Here is a 21,631-nt window from a genome sequence, read left to right as displayed (position 1 = left end):
TCATTATCATTTTTCATTAAAACATGATATTAATGAATTCTTTACAGACACTAGGGTGCAAAAACCTAGTTGACCACAGCTTTGGCTTTAACTCTGTGTTCATAATGTATGGTCTTAAACCGTATTAAACAATCTGTCTTTACAAAGCATTTTCATAAAATTCATCTAGACCTTTAGGAAAATGGAAGGCCACCACCTAGAGAAGGGCACAAATAGCTGTTTTTGTGAGGGGCAAAATTAAGGCTTTCTCTAGATGACTGGAGGAAAAGGAAATATAGGATCTCAACCAAACTACACATCAACTGGGTTCAAATTTCAACTAAAGAAGATCTTAAATACATGACTCTTAATTTAAAAGTGCCTTTAGGAGTATAAGTGGTACAAGAATCATGAGCCAAAAGTTGTGCTTTCTTGTAAATCGGTCTTTAATTCTCCGTATCTCCTGGGACAAACTCAAGAGAAGGCCAGGACAGAAGCAAGGATGCACCTAAAAAGAGTTATAGCAAAGGATAGTTCCTTGCATAAGGACAAGTGGACTACTGAATGGTGGGTGTTCTAGGATGCTGCTAATCACAAATTATAGTCAAGAAGGTAAATATGGAAAATAAGACAAATTGTCATAGACATGTAAAAGGGATGGAAGTAGGATGGCTAAGGGAGATGATTAGAGATAAAAATGGGACATGTTTCTAAGTATCCTTCCAGTTTACAAACCTTCTCTCTCTCTCTCCCCCACTTTTAATATTCAGCCTTTTTAACCTGCTTAGTTCTTCAAAATTAAGAGATTCCTTGTAATCTCTAGAGATGAGAAAACAGGGACGTTAAAATACTTTCCTCCTAGGTTACTGAGAAGAACTCTATTAATATCAAGTCACCATGAAAGCCCATCAAAAATAATTAAATCTAGAAAGAGTTCAACTGATTTCTTAGATACATAGGTATACAGCAATTTCCATACAGTTCCAAACTTTAAATTACAGCAAGCCACCATCCCATTTTCGGCTCAACTGTGGTGAAATTTAAAATTTTAGTGTTGAATGAGACCTGGAACATCACCTAATCCAACTAGTTCATTTAAAAAAAAAAAAAAAAAAAAGGAAATTGACACACAGAGAAGTTAAATGACTTGCCCAAGGTTACATGCCAGTTAGAGGCAAAGCTATATCTAAAATCTAGGTTTCCATTTGATTAACTTTTCATTAATGAATAATGCATAATTTATTTGTTACAAATAGAAGTATCTTTTAAGGCACCTATTTTCAAGTGTTAAGAACAAAAAAATGGGGGAAAGGCTTAAATAATATCATAGTATACAGGTAGTCTAGCCCACCCATCATTAGTTGTAGGGTTTGGTTCTTCCCCTTTGGAGGAAAGAGGAGAGGCGGAGAGAAAAATAAATGGAAAAAAACCAGTGCATTACTAAGGAATTACTATCTTGGAGGGCACTGAAATAGACTTAGATTACCTATAATAGTTTTATTCATCTCAGAGTAAGTTTAAAAGTCTTTACTTTTAAAAAATTATTTTTATATCCAGCATATCTATTAATCTAAAATAAAACAAAGGTTTCATGGTACAGTTGACAGAGTTAGGAAAAAAGGCTCTGCCTCTGTCACATACCAGATATGTGACCACAGGAATTTCACTTGTCCTAGGCCAATTTTCTAAAACTAAGTTACAGACCCTCTGAATTGCTAATCTGCATTAATGGACTCACAGATTTGTATTCTTCCCCACTAAAAATTGTCAAAAACAAAGCCCAGTTTTTGTGGCAAAGGTACTGTATGACCCTAGGCAAGTCACTGAGCCTCAGTTTCCTCATTTATATAATGGGGCTATCCATTACATAATACCCAATAATGTATTCATAGGGTGTCATGAGGAAAGCACTTTGTGAATTATTATACAATTGCACATAAACTCAAGCTATTACTACCAGTCCTGGTTGTAGTCACAGTACAAAATAAAAATATTACAGAACAGTTTAGGGGAAGATACTATTCTATAGGAAGAGTTGTACATTTTTAGTTAAATAGTATTAATTACTTTACCTTAGGATTAATTCATCTCTTGCCATAACTTTGAAGTCTGTTTCACTGAGTCGAACCTTTAAACAAAAGGCAAGTAAAAAATGTGAACTGGATGCACATTAACTTATTTTTTGAATCTCAAAACACTGTGTTAACTACATTTAGGCACTTATTTTTGATAATGTAGAAGATGAGGCTACGCAATCTTAAAAAAAGGGCAAATTGGGCAGCTAGTGGCACAGTGGATAGAGCAATGGCCCTGAAGTCAGGAGGACCTGAGTTCAAATCTGCTCTCAGACCAAACACTTGACAGTTACTAGCTGTGTGACCCTGCGCAAGTTACTTAACCCCAACTGCCTTTTAAAAAAAAAAAAAAGGGCAAACTACCCATTTATTCTTCAGATCTTTAATTACTGGGTCTAAAACTCATTCAGGCAGTCAGTAAGCATTAAGCCCTTACTATGTGCCAAGTACTGTGCTAAGTAGTAGGGATACAAAGAATGGCAAAAATAGTCCCAGTCCTCAAGAATCTTACATTTTAATAGGAGTGATATACTGTCACAAAACTCCTCAAAAATTCTCATTTAATTTCTTTTGCCAAACTGTGATATATCACAACTGAGATGGAGAAAGTTGTGATGTGGAAGGGATAACTGTAAAAACAACCAGGTATATACGAGATATATACAGAATACATAGAAAGTAATCTCAAGAGGGAAAGGTCCTAGCAAGGTGAGATTTAACCCCTATCTGCCAAAGACAAGTCAAACATCCCTTCGAAGGCCACAGTAGTTTTGAACTTGAGATATGTGAAGCATAAACTAGTTGAATTACTGAATGCTGCTTATTACAAATGATTTCTTTGTTCACATTTAATCTTCTATTTGGTTGAAGAGGTTTTAAAAAAGTTGAGAAGTCTGGTGTCTCCTGACATCTGTATAATGTCCTAGGGTCACTAAAGTTTCTCTCAGCAAAATTATAAGACAAAGTATTTTGAGATATCCTCTGAGGATAAAAAATGAAAAGACAGTTTCTACAACTCTTCCCTTGGCGTAAATACAACAGTTAATCTGCCTCAAGAGACTGACTTTCTTGAACCGTCCCATAATACAATCATTTCAAGTGAACATGAATCTAAGGAGGTAAAGAAGAACAAAAAGATTACAAGGAAATGCTAAAATGTTAAGAAATTAAAAATAATTCAGATTTATACCACACATGTATTTAAGTCCCATGGATAGTTTATGGCTCAAAAAACTCAGAACGCAGAAGACATCTTGTTTATATTACTTAATTTGCAACACACAAAAAAAATGCCTTGTATCATTAGCAATTTCTGGAATATATGTTTTATTTCTTTACTTCTACTTTAAGCTCCTTGAATACGGATATAATTCATATGCTACTGTAGCTAAGGCTGAGCAACTATGTTATCTAAAATACTTGCTTAAATGAACTAAGTTTAGAGAGAGTTTAATGGAGGAATTGAGCCTCTGAGGGAGATGAGGAAAAAACCCAGACACAGGAAGAAGTTCTATTTCATTGCAACTGGGATTTAAATAAGAAAAACAAAATACTTCCTTACCCAAGGGCATAGGTAACCCATTAGAGTTTTATTTCCTATCTTGTCAATATTTAAGATATAGCTGCAAAGTACCAACGCTCAAGTTTGAGAACAATAATCTTTTCTGTTGATTTCACTATATGTATAATTTTATGGGGTGGAAATTCTCAAACTCTATAAACTTCAAACCATTGTTTGCAGGTGAGTTTTACTGTTCCTCTAGAGAGAAGGATGTGAACCAACTAATTCCTCTCCCTTTCTCCTTAACAGGAGTTCTTAAACTGAGGCAGGGTCCATGATTTAAAAAAAAAAAAAAAGGTTCAATGACTGCATTTCAATATAGTTAGTGTCCTTTGTAATTCTAGATTTTTGTGCAGTTAGAAACATTATTCTGAGAAGAGATCAACAGACTATCAGACTGCCAAAGGGTTCTATGGGGAAAAAGAAAAAAAAAAAGACTTTCCTCTATAGCATCACAAAACAAACAGCACTGCTGTAGTCTAAAATCATTTCAAACTTACCTTTTTGGGGAGAGGTTCTTCGTTCGTCATTTTGTTTTCTAGGAAAGAAAAAAGGGTATATGAGAAAAGAAACATACCATTTTTAATTGTTAAAACTAGATTTATAGTCATTTTTCATTATTGTGTATTTTATCATTCTTAAACTCCAGAAATCATCATCCCATTCATTCTACTTCAAACCCCTCGAGCAAAGACCAGCTGCTTTATCTTTCAAGATCTCACTCACATTGGCACGTTCCTCCCTGACATTGTTTATTAACTTATCCATTCTCAACACCTCAGTCTTGTAGCTATGGGAAAAAGATGATTTCCCAGTATATTCCTACAAGCCCCTTAGGAATAGTTCCACTAGGCTTGTTGAAAGCCATAAGTAGCATAGGAGCTAGGAAACAGGTGTGTAATTATCTAGGTTTCTTACTAGCAGAAGAGAGATAATGGTGGCAGAAACAATCAAAACACCCTTTCCTGTCATGTATTATACATTTTTTGGTTGATAGCAAAACACATTTTCCCATATCAATATTACAAATTTCTTCTATGACATACATTAAGTAACTTTCAACAAATTCTACAGACTGGTAGCTCTCTCAAACACTATATCCCAATCACACAAATTCAACCAATGTTTGCTACAAAAGATAGTTTAATGTATGGAATTAGAAAGAAACTTTTATAGCAGCTCTAGGTAATTTATGAACTTGTATACATAGTGTTTTTTGCTTTCAGTTACCTCCAAGCATGGTAACATAAAGCCAATAAAGTAATGGAACTATGTAACAGGTTCTATGTTCCAAAACTGACTACACTGTTTTACATATAAGTTAATAAACTTTGTATTATGAAGCTACAGGTCAAAAAGAATATTTTATTTCCATCAACTACTTCGAGTTACATGAGACATAAAAATCTGAATCTGCCATTCTTAACTAGAAGCCATAAATGAGGAAATATAGGAGAACATAGAACTCCATTGGTGGGCCAAGATTAACTTTTAAGAAGATCACAAAAAGTGAGGTATACCAAGTATCTTAGAGAGTATTGTTACTTTTAAAAATGTACCTAATTTTGTTTTGGAATCATGAAGTCCATTTATACATACTCAGAAGTTATTTCTAAACCTTAGATTTTTCAGGTAATTATTGACACCTACATTTAATGCTAGATTGGAACAAAAGAAATGACTAAACCAAAGTAACATTTCTAAGGCATAATTCTTTTCCAAATACACAATTCTGGACATTCTCTTGAGAGCTGCATGCTTACTTTATTTTTCTAGCTTTACTTTTTTATGTCACTAATTTCAGATCATCAGAAATGTAATTTTAAGAATTTAGGGGTTTTTTTGGCTAGGCAATGGGGTTAAGTGACTTGCCCAGGGTCACACAGCTAGTAAGCGTCAAGTGTCTGAGGCTGGATTTGAACACAGGTCCTCCTGAATCCAAGGCTGGAGCTCTATCCACTGTGCCACCTAGCTGCCCTGATTTTAACAATTGGGAGCAGTTAACTAAGACTTCCAAAAGGAATTTTTTTTCTCCTTATTTAAGAATCCTTGCGGTTTTCAAAGAAAATCCACCTTCACTTACCATCACACGTCACAGTACTGATATAAATATAATCCCAGTGCCACTTTTGTCAGAAATAAGTTGAAAATTGTTTTTAAATCTGAAGACTTTGCTAGCATGCTGACTCATCTAGACTTTGATTTTAACATCTTCCAGCAGGATTACTGGTGGACAAAGTAATTTATAAATAGGTCATTTGATGAAATTTCCAGCTTAACTCTTAGTTAACAATTTAGACACGGGGTATACCAAGCAAATTGTTCTATTTCAGTTATTTCGTACTTGATTAAGTTGAGCTTCTGTATGACCAGGATTCAAGACTACATTTCTGCATAGATCAGATGAAGCTAGGTGGCGCAATGGATAGAGCTCCAGCCTTGGAGTCAGTAGGACCTGAGTTCAAATCCTGCCTCAGACAATTGACACTTACTAGCTGTGTGACCCCTGGCAAGTCGCTTAACCGCAATTGCCTCACCAAAAAGCAAAACAAGAACAAAAACAAAAAAAACCCCAAAAACTACAGATCAGCATGCTTATCAATTTTTTCTTTTCAATTGTTTCTTGGCTATTGAAATTCTGAAAGCTAAAGGGTCTTTTGCTAAGTAGAAGCCATTAACAAAACCTCTTAGAATTGGGAAAAAAAGATCTGACTTGATGTACAGAAACTACCATACAAATTATAGTGTTCAAACAGGTCAAATTCCATTGTAAGTTGGCCTGCCAAAATGCTTTAAGAGAATTCATCAATAGAAGGCAAAGAAAGAAAACTGGGGGGGAAAAAAGACTCAAATGGAAAAAAATCTTGCTAATGTCATCAATTATCAGATTGAAAACTTATTCCCACTCTTGACTGTTCTTTGCCCCATCACATTCTACCATGCTTTATACCTCTGTATATGATGTATCCCTCCTAGTAGAGTTCTGGGCCTGGAATCAGGAAGACGCCTCCTCCCAAGTTCAAATCTGGTCTTAGACACTAGCTGTGTGACCCTGGGCAAGTCACTTAACCCTGTTTGCCTCAGTTTCCTCATCTGTCAAATGAGCTGGAGAATGAAATGGCAGGCCATTCTAGCATCTTTGCCAAGAAACCTTCCAATGGACAAAGAATTGGACACAACTGAAATGAATAAACAATAAATGCTTGTTGAATTTAATTTTGGTCAAGTAAACTATAAAAATTTAGTCCTATCCCTTTATTAACCACAATAGACCAAAAGGAAGTCATCTTTATGTTTAAAAATGACTTCCTTCTTATTTGTTTTTAGGTTTCATAGGTGACAGTACGAATACCACAGGCATTGAAAACAAAGCTTTCTTTTAGTTAATCATAACAAATTGGGTCAAAATGAGACTTCTGCCAACAGATATACCACATGGTGTGAAAGATAGACTGGAGTCAAGAAGACCCAGATTTAAATCCTCCCTTAGATACTTATTAGCTATGCAATCTTGGGAAAGTCACTTAACCCCAGTCTGCCTCAGTTTCTGTAAAATTAAGGAAGGGGTTTAACCCAATATAAACATATAAGAAATGTACAAGAAATACAACATTTGAGGAAATTTCCTCAAAATTATGGTAAAAATTTTCTACCACTGCCTCATTGACACTGAGTGCTTAAAGACATAAAATGTTTATTCATAAGGTAAAGGTAACAATTCCAATCTTCTTCCATCCCATTCCCAATCCAGGTACCTCTAGTTATCTAGCATTTTCAATATTTTCATTGTTAATATTGCTACTTTAGCTAAACTTTCCCCTTTTCCTTTATATTACTTACCTTGTTTCAGTAAAGCTATTTTTTTATGTTGAATTTTCAACCTTTTCCCACAAGAAACTTATTTCAATTTATATATATTGGGGGAAAATGGAATTTGGTTGGAGTGTAATGTGCTGGACAGGGACTAATATGAGATAAGGTGGCACAACACCATATTGTGGAAAAAAGGCATCTGAATGCCAGGCAAGAGTGTAGGAACTTTACTGAGTACCTTTGTGGATGCTAGTCTAGATTTTTGAGCAATAAGAGTAACACAAACAAATCCATGTGTTAAGAAAAAGATTATGGGGTAGCTAGGTGGCGCGGTGGATAGAGCACCAGCCCTTAAGTCAGGAGGACCTGAGTTCCTCAGACCAAAACGCTTGACACTTACTAGCTGTGTGACCCTGGGCAAGTCACTTAACCCCAACTGCCTTTAAAAAAAAAAAAAAAGATGATTCTGGCAGTATAAAGAATAAGGAGAGGAAGAGAGAAAAAGACTTATATGAGATCAGTTGTGTCAAACTGTACATAGGGATCTTTGTGGACTCTATAATGCATTACAGAAAGGCTACTTTATTAGATTATAGATTTCTTGGGAGGAGGGACTGTCTACTGCCTCTTTTTGTATTCTCAGCACCTAGCCTAATACCTGGAATATAGTAGGTGCTTAATAAAAGATTATTGATCAATTGATCCTGCTTAGAAAACTACATATTAACATTATCTATTTCTACTGCATTTTAAATTATTTTGTTAAGTATTCCCCAATTGTATTTTAATCTGGTTCAGGCCAGAGTAGAGCACTAAGTTGGGAATATTGAAGGTTTTGTGTTTGACACCTCAGGTTTAGATACTTATAAAGTAGACTTGTACTAGGGTGTTGCCAGGGGAAAGAGAGGATGGGACAAAAATTTGCTAGAGATACTGGCCAGGTAGAATCAACTGACTGGATGAAAGACAAGCAAAAGGAAGAAATGGAGATAATGGCAAGATTTTGACTGTGGGAGACATTGCGAATGGTAATACTGTTGACAGAAATAGTTAAGTCTGAAGGATGAGCAAGTTTTGGGGAAAATGTGATGAGCTCAGTTTTGTATATGTTGAGTTTGAGGTCCTGGCAGGACATCCAGGTGATGCCTTATAGGCAGCTTGAGATCTAGGTCTGGAGACAGAAAATCAGGGTTGGTAATCACCTCACTAGAATTCACAGTAGAAGCTATGGAAGTGAATGAGATTCCCAAAATAAAGAGTATAGAACGATAAAAGGTCAAGAATAACCTTAAAGAACACTCAATCTAACGAGACAAGAAGGAAGCAATGCAAACATAAGGAAGTGTCAATAGAAGAGTTATGTCATATGCTGGCCAAAAAAATTGAGTATCTAGAAAAGAGAATGGTCAGTATTAAATGGTGCAAAGAGGATGGGGGAGGGTAAAACCACTGGATGTAGTGATTAAGAAGTAACTCATAACCTGAGAGAGCAGTTTTAAGCCAGTTGCACGAAAGTCTAACTACAAGGGACTAAAGATATAGTAAGGCATGGTAAGGATGCAGAGGCATTACCCTTTCAAGAAGTTTAGGGAAAATGGAAATGGTAGAGTAGCTGGATAGATAGAATCAATGAATTAACAAATATTCATTAAATATCTATTACACACCAGGTGCCATACTAACTAGGTACTGGAGGTAAGAAGAAGAGCATGTGTATAAAGTACATTCATACAAAACTGGCAGATGAGAAGGAGCCAATGAACAAAAAAGATGAAGCAGCTAAAAAAAAAAAAATCAGTCAATTTTTCTAGTTGCTAGACCTGCCTTCTGATAAGGGTTTAGTGTAGGTTTGCCTACCAGTTAAAAGGGATGTTTTTGAATTATCAGTGAATTCCAATCATTTAATACTACTTAAGTTTCTTCTTAGTATGGATAATTAAGGGCTGGCTTGGGCTAACAAGAAAAATGGCTCCTTAGCGTTGGTTTTGAGAATAGGATCACAGTTTTAGAACTCAAGGGACCTTTAGAGAGAGAGATGTAATGAGTTCAGGTTTGGCCAGCATGGAGTCAAATATCCTTTATCCCAAAGTTTACCCTTATACGGTCATGGCCTCTGTATTTTTCTGCTTCTCAGTTCCCTCTTCTGGCTCATCCATCCACATATCACTGCCCCTCCCTCCTATCCCTCAATGTAGGTATACTTAAGGCTCTATCTTGGCCCCCTTTGTTCTCTAACTCTCACAAGGTGGCTTCATGAACTCCCATGAGTTCTGCTACCATCTCTACACAGAGGACTTTCCAGATTTATATATCTAGTCCTATACCAACTGCTTACAGGACATTTCAAATTGGATGCCCAGTAAGCAACTCAAATACATGTCAAAAAGAGAACTCAATGTGTTTTCCCCTAAAGAATTTATTGTGAACTTTCCTACATCTGTCAAGTGCACCACCAAGAGTCAGACTCTTCACTATTCCTCACCCCACAGAGCCAATCAATGATCAAATCTTGCCATTTCTACCTCCACAGCATCTCTCACAGCAGTCCCTTTTCTCTACCCACAGAGTCACCACTTTAGTTCTTCCTTACCTCTCACTTGGACAGCCATAGTGACCTCCTAATTGGTCTCCCTGCCTTGTCACTCCTACACCAATATATCTTCCACGAAGCTTCCAGTGATTTGCTAAAGTACAAGTATGACCATGTCACTTCCTTTTAATAAACTCCAGCGGCTTCCTATTGCCTTTAGGATCAAATATAACCTCTTCTGTTTGGCATGTAAAAGCTTTTCACAAGTTAGCTACAAACTTTCCAGCCTCCATACAATATTCCTTCTCACTCTTAGTTTAATGAGCTTTGCTGTTTCTTATACACAGCACAAAAGTTCTTCCATTTGTTCAAGACTTGGCTCAAATGCCACTTTCTACATGAAGCTCGTCCTGACTCTCCCCCTCCCCAAACTCCTGATGCCCTTGCTCCTCCCTAAATTACCTTGTATATACTTATATGTCTCATTTGATAGTAAACTCCCTGAAAGCAAGGTCTTTTTAATTTTTCTCTGTATTCCTATCACCTAGTATAGTGCCTCACAGAGTAGGTGCTGAATAAATGTTTGTTGATTGATTATACAGAAGCTCAGATTTTGAGAGTTGAAAAGTACTTCTCATCAAGTCCAATTTATAATAGCAATTTCCACCATAACATAACTGACAAGTGGCTATTCAACTCAGTTGAATCTGAACAAGAAGGGAGGCAAAGACCCAAGGTAAATGAATTAATAAAGGATGCATGATTGAGGCTGATCCTGTATCTCAAGAATCTTGGAAAGTAATCCACTGTAATTTCCATTTTTCAAAAAAAATAAAAAATAAAAAAATTCACTAATAAAAAGCAATTAAAATATACTATAGTTATATTTACATGACCAATAGGGTAAATTTCATATAAGTAGACTTAAGGGCAAATAACTAACTTTTAGAACCTTTTCCAATTCTGAAAAATGTATTACTACTTTTAATAACAAATAGTGTTGGAAGTACTTTACAATAGAGCACTACGGGTCAAGTGAGGGACCTGCCTAGAACGCAAAGATGAAGGGTTCAAAAATACAAAATACGCACCTGTTATCACGACCATGATTTTAAGACAAGCAAAACTTATATTCCTCCTCTGGGTGCAAAATGAGGTAATTTATAGTGCTGATTCACATTGAAAACTTACTTTAACATAGACAAAAAGAGGATAAACTTAAATTTAAGTTTAATTAGAAAGTTATTCTTTAAGACCCATTATCAAACTGAGATTGCATTTCAGAGAAATTGTTGAAAACAGTACCTCCTATTTTTCTTAAGGCTTTTTAATAGACTGTTCTAAAGTGAAATCTAAGAGGAAAGGAAATCTGAATATTTAGCTTATTTTAAGGCAGTTTCAGTTGGAGGAAGGGGAGGTGGCAGAGTGGATGGAGGTTAGGCCTAAAGTTGGGAAGAATCCAGTCCCAGATTCTTCCTAGCTATGTGACCCCAGTTAATTCACCTAACCTTTGTCTGTCTCAGTTTTCTCAATTGTAAAATGGGGATAATAAAAAAAGTTGTTGTGAGGTTCAAATGCAATAATATTTGTAAAGCTCTTAGCATAATGCCTGGGACAGAGTAAGTGCTTAACTGAAAATATTATTGCTTTAATACAGTATTGGGTTTTTCTAAGCAAGAACCACAAAAATCCCATTTGGTATACCAAAAATCATAGGCAAAATGAGGAAGTGCAAAGATGGAATGGAAAGAACACTGACCACTGCATTCATTTCTAAAACCTCATTCTCTTACTATCATGCCCAAGTAGTCTTAGGCAAGTCAAAATCCATATGGGCCTCCATTTCCTGATCTGTAAAATGAAGGGGATCAGAATACATTACCTCAAAGGCTCCTTTTAGCTCAATCTACGAATCTATAGACCTTTTCTCATTCAACTTCTAAATAAAAGGGCTTTTTTTTTTAAAAATAAAGACTAAGATTGATACCAAGGAACCCTAATATTGGCCAAATAACATTAATGTGACTCTATACCACATACTCATTTCAACAGCATTTAAGCACTGCACATATAAAAGGCATTGCAGAATACAAAGACAAAAGTAAAAGTCCTTTGCACAAGAAGTAATACAGTGTGGTAGATAGAAGTGCCAGACTTGATGCCAGGAAGACCTGGGTTCAAAATCTACTTCTGATAGTTATTAACTGTGACCTTTACATTTGATCCATTCCTCAGTTTCCACATGAGTAAAATGGGAATACACTTGTATCTACTTTTTAGGGCTTTCGTAAGGATCAAATTAGATAAATGCACATAAAGGTCTTTGCAAATTTTAAAGATGCTATGTAAATCTTGTTATTAAAGACCTTACTTTTTACTGGAAGGTTACATGTACACAAATACAATATAAGTCAAGGAAGGAGAGAATAAAAACAATTACAGGGTTATCAGGAAAGGTTTTCTATAGGAGGTATCACTTGAGGTTCGCCTAGAAGGAAGTTAAGGATTCTCAGAGAAGTAAGGAGGGAATGCATTCCAGGAATCTGGGACAGTCTGTGCAAAGGCCCGGAGGCAGGGAATGGAAAGCTAAGTTCAGGGAACAGTGAAGGCCAATTTGGCTGGAACAAAGAGCCCATGAAAGGGAGTCATATGAATCCTGGAAAGGTAAACTATAGCCAGACTGCAAAGGGTTTTAAATACCAAGCTGTGAAGAATGCATTTTAGGCAAAAGGGATTCTTAAGCAGGTTACTGACACGCTGAAGTCTTTGCTTTAGGAAGACTATTTTGGTAGCTGTGTGAAAGACAGATTGGAAAGGGAAGTGCCCAGTTGCAGGGATTCTTATTAAGAGGTTACCAGCAATATCTAGTGGAAAAGTGATGGAGGCCTGAACTAGGATGATCTTTTAATCCCAAGGCTACTACACATTTTCTAGACACAACTGTACCAACAAATGGCTTCATAGATAATGGGAACAGGCACGGTTCAAATATTAGACTGATGTGAAAATCCTATGGATTTCAATCCAAGAGCTATGGCTTGCCTATGATATGGCTGTGAATCTATGACGACTAGCTGGCACAGTGGCCACAGCACTAGAGTTGGGCAGACCTGAGTTCAAAACTCAGACACTACATGTGTGACCTGTTTATCTCAAATTTTTTCAACTTTAAAATGGGGATAATAATAGCATCTACTTCACAAGGTTGTTGTGAGGATCAGATATTTGCCAAGTGCTCAGCACTGTGCCTGGCATGCAGTAGGTGCTTTTAAAAAACGTGTCCCCTGGACTTCCCCAATTTCTCCATCAGTGAATTGGGTGAACACTGCTTATTCAGTTACCTACTTCATACTAATAAAACATAGAATGATTAAAGTAATCTGTAAATGTACACTTACTCTAAAGTAAGTAATATGCCCTCACAAATCCTTAAACTTTAACCTTTACATTACAGCAACATCAGAAGGCCTGGGTTCTGAACTGACGTTACTAATTCGCTTTTTTAATCTTGGCCTCAGTTTTACAAATGAAGTTTGATTAATCTTTCACATAGCTCCCAACTAAAAAAAAAAACTCAGTAACTTCATCTGTGGAATAGACCCTATGTTGGAAGTATCCTGGAATAGTGAAAAAAATACTGAACTTGGGAATCAGAACACACAGATTATAGTTCTGGCTTCACTATTATCACAATTATGCAACCCTGGATAAAATCAGTGGCCAAACCATCTTGTAAGCTTTAGTTTCCTCATCTGGGGAAAATCGGGATAAATTATCTGCTCTGCCTAGGGATCAATGGGTTGGGTATATAACTAAAGTTATGAAACTAGTTTCTTCCCCTCTCCTCAGTCAAAATATGACATATAATACTCGATAAATATCGTTGAAAAAAAGTGAAAGGAGATGAACAGGTCTCTCCTACTACTTAAAATGGGACCATAGCAAACCATCTTCTTAAGCTGCACTACTCAGAGCTAAAAGAAAAATTAGAGAACTAGCTTGATACTCTTTCAAGAAACTAAAGGCCCAGAGAAATTAAGTAGCTTGCTCAATGACAAGTATCCAAGTCATGGTTCAAACTCAGATCTTTCAAAACCAAATTCAAATACTATTTTCTACAGAAAACACAATCCAAAGAACATTTTTCTAAAAACTGTTCATATGTTGCCAATAAAAATTTTACCACTCAGAAAATGCTTAACTTATCACTAAGAAAAAAATAAAATGGCTAGAAGTTTAAGACAGGAGAAAGGAGGCTGGGGGGTAGAGGTGCGGTTCCTTTGATTTTCATTTATCCTCTACAGTAGCCAGGTGATTTAAACACCACTCTTAATCAGTTTAAGAGCAAGATGTAATCACAGGACTCTAACACCTCAAAACCACGATGCACTATTTAAAATATTTGCTACCCGAGGAGAAAAATCATATTAACCCCTTACAACTAATATTACCTGCAGGTTTAATAGATTTTTGTAAGATCAAGTATCAAATTAATGAGTGTCAAAAATTCAAGACACCTACTTTTTCCTTCCCCCAAACTATTGATACAAAAAGAACCTCATGTAAAAATGAGCGGGGAGAGGGAGGAGGCATGGGATCCTGAAGAAGTTTCAAGATGTAAACAAATTAATACTTCTTTAAAGCTACTTTGTTTTCCGTTCCCATGGATTAAAGCTCATTCTAGCTCTTAGGTTTGTGGAAACTCCTGGGGGTGGGGGTGGGCAAAGAGAAGTCCATTAGCGCTCCCACAAGCTATTTTTTGTTAGGATAAATTTGAATTTAGTCTCCCTAGGAAAAACAAACAAACCCAAACGTTTACTTTTTTTGCGTAGTTACATCTTTTTTAAACCCCAGCCGGCCCAGAATTCGGCCCAACGTGGCGGGAGCGGGCTAAGACAGAAGCGGGGAAGGGATTTTCAAGCCCCGGCCAATGGGGCAGCGGGAGCTCCCTGCGACCGGCCGCGGCTGCAGCGACCCCGCGCCTGCGCCCACGGACCGGCCATCGGTCCGCTCGCCCGCTTCCCACCGCAGGCACCGAGCGGGGAGGGAGGACCGGGTAAAATGGCCTCGGGCAGCAGCGTCCGCGTCCCGGCATCAAAGGAGGGAAGCAGTTAACGGAGTCGGCAGCCCCGCAGGCCCCGGCTCCTCCAAGCCCTCCCGGCGCTGCCCCCACGCCGAGGGAAGCGGCTTGACGGGCTAAGCGAGGCCGGGGTGGGGCGAGGGTGGCGTCGGGAGGGACGCGGCCGCTCCGGGCCCGAGGCGGGCGAGGTCTGTTCCGGCGGCGGCCCCGCGCCCCGCACTTACCTCTCCACGCCGTGGCCACCGCTGCCGCCGCCGGCTTGTCACATAGACCGGCCCGGGCGCTGACCCCCCTCACGTACGGACAGACGGACGGAGAGGCGGGCGGCCGGGCACGGGCGACCGCACCACCGCAAGCCGCCTGGGTGCCCTCGGCCCCAGCGACGGCTCCTCCTCCCCCTCCCGCCGCAGAGACGGGCTCTCCCCTTTATTTGCGGGTCTCGCTGCTACAAAATGGCGCTGGAGGAGGAAATGAGGCTCCGTCACCCCCCCACCCCCTTCCCTTCCTCGTCTTCCCGCACCTCCCGCCGGGCGGCCCCGCCTCCAGCTCCTGCGGCCCCGCCCCGGCTCCGGACGGCGGCGGCGGAGCCCGCCCCCTCCCTCGTCTCGTCTCGTCTCGTCCGGCTCGGGCGGGTTCACTCACCCGGAGATCGAGGCTGCAGACGAGTCGCTTTCGCTTCCAGCCGGAGTCCGCGGCGGCTACACGCGGGTGGGCCGCCCGCCCTCGCCACGCCGCTCCCGTCCTGGGGGCGGGGGGAGGAGGCGGCAAGCGGCGGCAGCAGCCTCAACGGGAGCTAGCTCGGGCGGCGGCGGCGGAGGCGGAGGCTTCGCTCCCGCCCCCCGCCACGGAGCCCGAGCTCAGGAGCCTGGAGCGGCCGCCCAGCCGGCCCAGTGACGGGGGGGGGGGGGGGGTCGCAGACGGGGAGGGATGGGGTCAAGGAGGGAGGCGGGCAGAGAGCGAGGGAGGGGAGAAGGTTGGAGTTCAGCCGTAGAGCATCTTGGGAGAAGCGGCGGGGGGCGGGGTGGGTTTCGCCTACCCCGTGGGGCGGGCCGGCGCGGGGAAGGAACGTTCCCGGGGTCGCCACCTGCTGCTGCTGGAGGGCGCCCGCCCGCGGAGGAATGCTCAGAAACTCGGTGATTGGCTGTCTTTTCGAAAGCTCGCGAGGAACCCTTAGTCCGTGGTGTTTGCTCGCGCGGTTGTGTTGTGGTTGCAGGGAAACTTGCTCACTAGTCGGAGTAGCCCTTCGCGCGGCTGCTGCCGTGGCTTGTGATGTTTTGAGGAACTTTGAGACTTGTGTCACTCGTCCACGACGTTGTCGTGAGAGTGGAGTCTGGAGACCGTGGCTCCCGGGGGAGGCGGACGGGCCATTGTTCTCGCATGGACTTGGGGGCAGACGCGGGGTATGGAGCTCACTCCCAGTGTCGGGGAAATAAACGCGAACAAGGGGATGTGATTCACCGCCCGTCCCCCAGGAACTGCGGGCTTTTGGGTGTAATTGTATTCTGTCGTTACAAATTTACTGAAATAAAGTTCACAACGAAGAACCCAACCAAGGTAGACTCAGCGAAATCCCTTTGTTGTTGTTTTTTTTATTTTTCTTTACAGAATAGAACCTAGAAAGGGCTTTAAATAAGACCACCCTTAATCTGTACTAAGTACTTACCAAATCTTTCCTCTAGTAGATATCTCTGCACAAAAACTCAGGGAACTGACCTTAAAGAAGCTGGTCTGAGTTTATTCATTAGGATAAAATTAAAGGTCAGATATGCTTTGTCGAAGGAAATGGAGGAAGTTCCTGTTAGCAGACGTTGCTGAAAAGTAATGATCGTACTGAAAAACATTTCTTTAGCTTTCAGATACGGTTTTCCCCAACTTATTCCTTAATACAAGAATGAAATTGCTTTTCTAATAATCTTGGGAAACCTTTTAGGGTACTATCTTTTTAGCAACCTCGAATTAGTAGAATCATAAAGTTTTAAAGCTGTGAAGGGAACTTCAGTATTGTATAGCCCTTTGCATCTTGGCTCCAACCTATCTTTCCAGCCTCGTTGGACTTAACTAACCCACCTTGTGCTGTGGTCAAACTAAACTGGCCTCCTGTCTGTTCCTCACACATCTCTGCTTTTGTGCTGGCTGTTCTCCATTAATGGAATTCACACCCTTCTCAGCTCCACTTTATGGAATTCTTTTCTTCCAGATGCAGTTCAAATACATAAAGCATTTCCTGATCCCCCAACTGATAGTGCCCTCTCAAACTATCTTGTATTTATTTGCATTCTCTTTATACTTATTCAGCATGTATTTGTTGTCTCCCCATTAGAATGTAAATCCGTTTTGAGCAGCGTTAGTTTTATGGTATTTCCATCCCCATGGACACTCTGCTAGGAGTATATTCGGTGTTCAGGGAGGACTAGCACCTCTGGTGTGAGGGCTTTCAGAGCTCTTTTCAGGCTGCTCATCCACCTTTGCTGTCCACTTGTCACCCAACTCTCACCTATGGTTCCAAGAAGCTGTAGCAAGGGCAGCTGCCACACCCTGGTTAAAAAAAAAAAATGGTCTTGGCAGACAGGCTAAACCAGGTTGAGAGTAACTGACAGGGTTAGTGGGTGAGGGGGATGTCTACCCCAAGTATGTAAAAATTTCCCCTGGTGAAATGAGCAGATGAGAACACTTTGTTCCAAAGGCTATGAAGGTGCTGTGGAGTGCTTAGAACTTGGTTAGACATGGAAGATGCCAAAATCATCCACTGCATCTAGGGCCATGGCAAGTCATCCTGACTTTGGTTTTATCACTGGACTTTGATGACTCTGGAAGAGAGAATCTGACAACTTTGTGCAACTTTGCCTCACTGAAATCCAATTCACAGGTTAGTCAAGACATCACTGTGATGTCATTGATCTCCTTCGAAAAAAGGAAAGATCAACCACAGCAATATCTGTGAGGGCAGATAGGTGGTGAAGTAGATAGAGTCAGGAAGATCTGAGTTCAAATCCATCCTCAAACACTAGTAGTATGATCCTGGGCAAGTCACTTTACCCTGTTTGCCTCAGTTTCCTCATCTGTAAAATGAGCTAAAGAAAAATGGCAAACCACTCCAGTATCTTTTGCCAAAAACCAAAACCAAATGAGGTCACAATACAACTGAAACAACTGAACAACAAAATCCCCAAGGCCTCCCTCAGTACCCCAAGCATAGGAAGCACTGAATAAATGTTCTGTATGTCCGATTTTTTTCTGTGGTGTCCGGTTCTTCATGACCCTATTTTGGGACTTTCTTGGCAAAGATACTGGAGTGGTTTGCCATTTCCTTCTCCCACTCACGTTACAGATGAGGAAACTGAGACAAACAGGGTTAAGTGACCTATCCACGGTCACACAATAAGTGTCAGCCAGATCTGAACTCTGGAAGGAGTCTTTTTGATTCCCGGCCTGGTGCTCTTCTCCACCTAGCTACCCTTAAATACTTAAAAAGTGTTTTTTTAAAAGACCCTTTAAAATGTTTTATATTAATCTAGTTAGAATTTTTTCATCAAAATTCCTGCTCCCACACTTAACTATTGCTTAAAATGTACTTTTTAAAATTTCACTTTGTAAAGTTTTGATTTTGAGTTCTCTTATCACCTTGGTGAGATTATAGGGAGGTTAGCCTGTCAAACAGATGGTATTTTCTCATAGAAGGTAACAAAGAGGCATTCATTGGCACCTCCTGAAGGGCAGGTCTTATTGACTAGGACTGTTTCTCTATGTACTTGTTGACTTGGACTCCTGTTCCATGGGCATAGGGGGAAGAGTTTTGTGTTGACAGGAAATGAGTTGACGCCCACTGTGATGGAGCAGGTTGTTCAGAATAACCAGCTTTTGAAAGTGAGTTTTCATAGAGGACTTAACCAGAGCTTTCCCTTTTTCTTCCTTTCTTCTGGAGAAACCCTAAGAGTATAGCAGAACTAAGAGTGCTTAAGATATTAGTGGGTGCTTTGGGAAAGAAGCATTAGGCACATTATGAAATGCATGTGCTCATGCCTGTGTGGCCTGAGAAGAAAAATCCTGGACTCCAGGGACGGGCTTTACCTCAGCCCCAGAGATGTAAGCCTTTATGCCAAGAAACTCAGTAGCAGTTGGAATTTGGGCAGTGTGTCATGGTATCAGAGCATCATAGCTCTAAAGCTCAAAGGGACTTTAGAGAGTATGGAGTCAATCCAACTTCATTTTACAGATGAAGAAACTGAGCCCAGAGAGGTTTAGCTACTTGCCACAGTTGCACAGCTGGTGGTCAGAATTCAAACTCAGGTCCTCTGATTTCAAGTTCAGTGCTCTTTCCACTGTACCATGCAGCCTTAAGAATTGCTGGAGAGACATAGAACGAAGGTAGACCATATACTTGCCCTTGTGGGCCAAGAGAAAAGTTCCTTGGCAGTATTCAGCTGCTGGCTGCACCCTCAAAGAGGCAAAAACCTTTCAACCACTGGGCAGTCATGCTGGGGCAATTACTTAGCTAAGTGGTGAGAGTCCTTGAGGAATGCCTCCCGAGTAGCAATCTAACAGGAGAGGGATTTCTTAGGCAGTGCCAGCCTCAGGGGTTGCCTTACAGATAACCCTTGGTTCAAGAGTTTGGGGATCTAGCCTTCTGTTGAGAGAAGGGAAATTTCCAGCATGCTTCAGAGAAAGATTCCAATATCTGTGGCCCCAGTCCTGGGACGAACAGTATAAGGGGCTAGAATTATAATATGGAAGAGCAGGTGATATGATCAAGGGCGAGGTGTTAACTCCTTTCCTGGCCTGCTCTGGTCTATGAATGACCACAAGCACTCTTTTCTGCCTTGGAACTGTGAGGAAAACTGTGTCTGAAAAAAGAATTTAGATTTCTGGGTTGTGGCTTATAATGTAAGAATGATATGTTCCTGACCAGGGATGTAGTAGACATAATATGTGCTGGTAAGAATGTAGTTTTGCAAACCTAATCAAAAGGTCTTTACCCCGAAAGAAAGTGGAGAGGAAAAAATAGCTTGTGTTATCTAGATACTAGAGAAAGTAGATACAATGTAGGAAACAGAATAGCAATAGAAATGCCCAGATATTCACAGGAAAAAAATTCAAGAAAGGAGGTAGCAATTAAACCTATAGCCTCAGATATCTGTTCTCAACTGCACAAAGCATGAGTAATAGGCAAAGTGAACTAGAGATAATGACTCAGGAATATAAACTTGACCCCATTGATATGATGGGATGAGACTCAAGACTAGAATATGACTCTGAAAGGGTATACCTTATTCAAAAGGACCAGAATAGGTAAAGGAAAGGATAATGGAATTTTATTATACATTATCTATTATTTTCCAATAAAATCAGAGGTGAAACAAGAATGTCCACTGTCACCACTCTTGATATAATATTAGAAATGCTAGCTATAGCAACAAGAAAAAGAAATTGAGAGAATAATCACAAGTAAAGAAGGAATAAAATGATCACTTTTGCAAATGATATAATAGTATACTTAAACCTAAAGAAAAATTAATTTAAACAATAACTTCAGCAAACTTGAAAGATATAAAATAAATTCACACATCATCAGCATTTCTGGATAATACTAATAAATTCCAGCAGGAAGAGATAGAGAAATTCTACTTAAAGTAACTACAGAATGTGTAAAACATTTGGGAGTCTACCTACTAAGATACATACAAGGAATAGGTAAATACAACTACAAACCACTTTATAGAAATACAGACCTAAATAATTAGACAAATATTAATTGCTCATTAATAAGTCAAAACAATAAAATAACAACACTTTGAATTTATTACTAATCAAACCACTAAAAATTTCTCTGATAAGGGATTCATTTCCAAAATATATGAAAAACTTATTTAAATTTATAAGAATAAAAGCCATTACTCAATTGATAAATAGTTTAAGGATATAAACAGGCAGTTCTCAAGGGAAGAAAACCAGGCTATTTATAGGGCAAGGGAAAATGACACCAAAATTCATATGGGGCAAAAAAAGCCAAGAATATCAATGGAAATGATGAAAAAAGTGGAAACAAAGGAGACCTGTTCTTTTTCTCAAACTACACTACAAAACAGTAATTCTTTTTTTTTATTAATTTATTTTGATTTATCAACAATCACTTCCATAAGCTTTTGAGTTTTAAATTTTTCTTTCCACCTTCCTTTCCACCTCCCTCCCCAAGACAGTGTGCAGTCTGATATAGGCTATACATATACATTCCTATTAAACATATTTTTACATTAGTGATATTGTAAGGAAGAATTAGAACCAATAGGAGGAACCACAAGAAAGACAAAACAAAACAAAACAGAAGAAAAAAAGAGCAAATAGTATGCTTCAATCTGCATTCAAACTGCATAGTTCTTTCTTTGGATGTGGATAGCATTTTCCATCATGAGACCTTTGGAGATGTCTTAGATCCTTGTGCTGCTGGGAAGGGCTAAGTCTATCAACAAAAAACAGTAATTCTTAAAAACAATGCGGTACTGGTTAAAAAAAATTGAAATCAATCACTGGAACTGATTAGCCACACAACATATAGAAGCAAATGTATCCAATAGCTTAGTATTCAATAAACACAAAGA

General features: G+C 39.5%; 1 protein-coding gene across 3 annotated transcripts in view; it reads right to left on the bottom strand.

Annotated features, from left to right (window-relative positions):
- LOC114031488 (pre-mRNA-splicing regulator WTAP) overlaps positions 1–15,751 on the bottom strand; it is a 33,512-nt gene extending 17,761 nt beyond the window's left edge. Inside the window, exons 1-3 of one of the 3 annotated variants that reach the window (XM_027846577.1) lie at positions 15,681–15,751; positions 4,116–4,153; positions 2,052–2,107 (exon numbers count right to left, since the gene is read on the bottom strand). In XM_027846577.1, coding sequence (XP_027702378.1) covers positions 2,052–2,107; positions 4,116–4,145 — 86 coding nt within the window. In that variant the 5' untranslated portion in view covers positions 4,146–4,153; positions 15,681–15,751. Of the gene's footprint in view, positions 1–2,051; positions 2,108–4,115; positions 4,154–6,565; positions 6,634–15,262; positions 15,364–15,680 lie in introns of those variants that run through there. The other 2 variants (XM_027846576.1, XM_027846578.1) reach the window with 2 other exon arrangements.
- Between the last annotated feature and the right edge of the window lie 5,880 nt (positions 15,752–21,631).

This window comes from Vombatus ursinus, unplaced genomic scaffold (genome assembly GCF_900497805.2).
Source record: "Vombatus ursinus unplaced genomic scaffold, bare-nosed wombat genome assembly UNPS02015175.1, whole genome shotgun sequence".
NCBI classification, from domain to species: Eukaryota; Metazoa; Chordata; class Mammalia; order Diprotodontia; family Vombatidae; genus Vombatus; species Vombatus ursinus.
The sequence above is the reverse complement of the archived record's forward strand: the minus strand, read 5'-3'. Positions and strand labels throughout refer to the sequence as shown.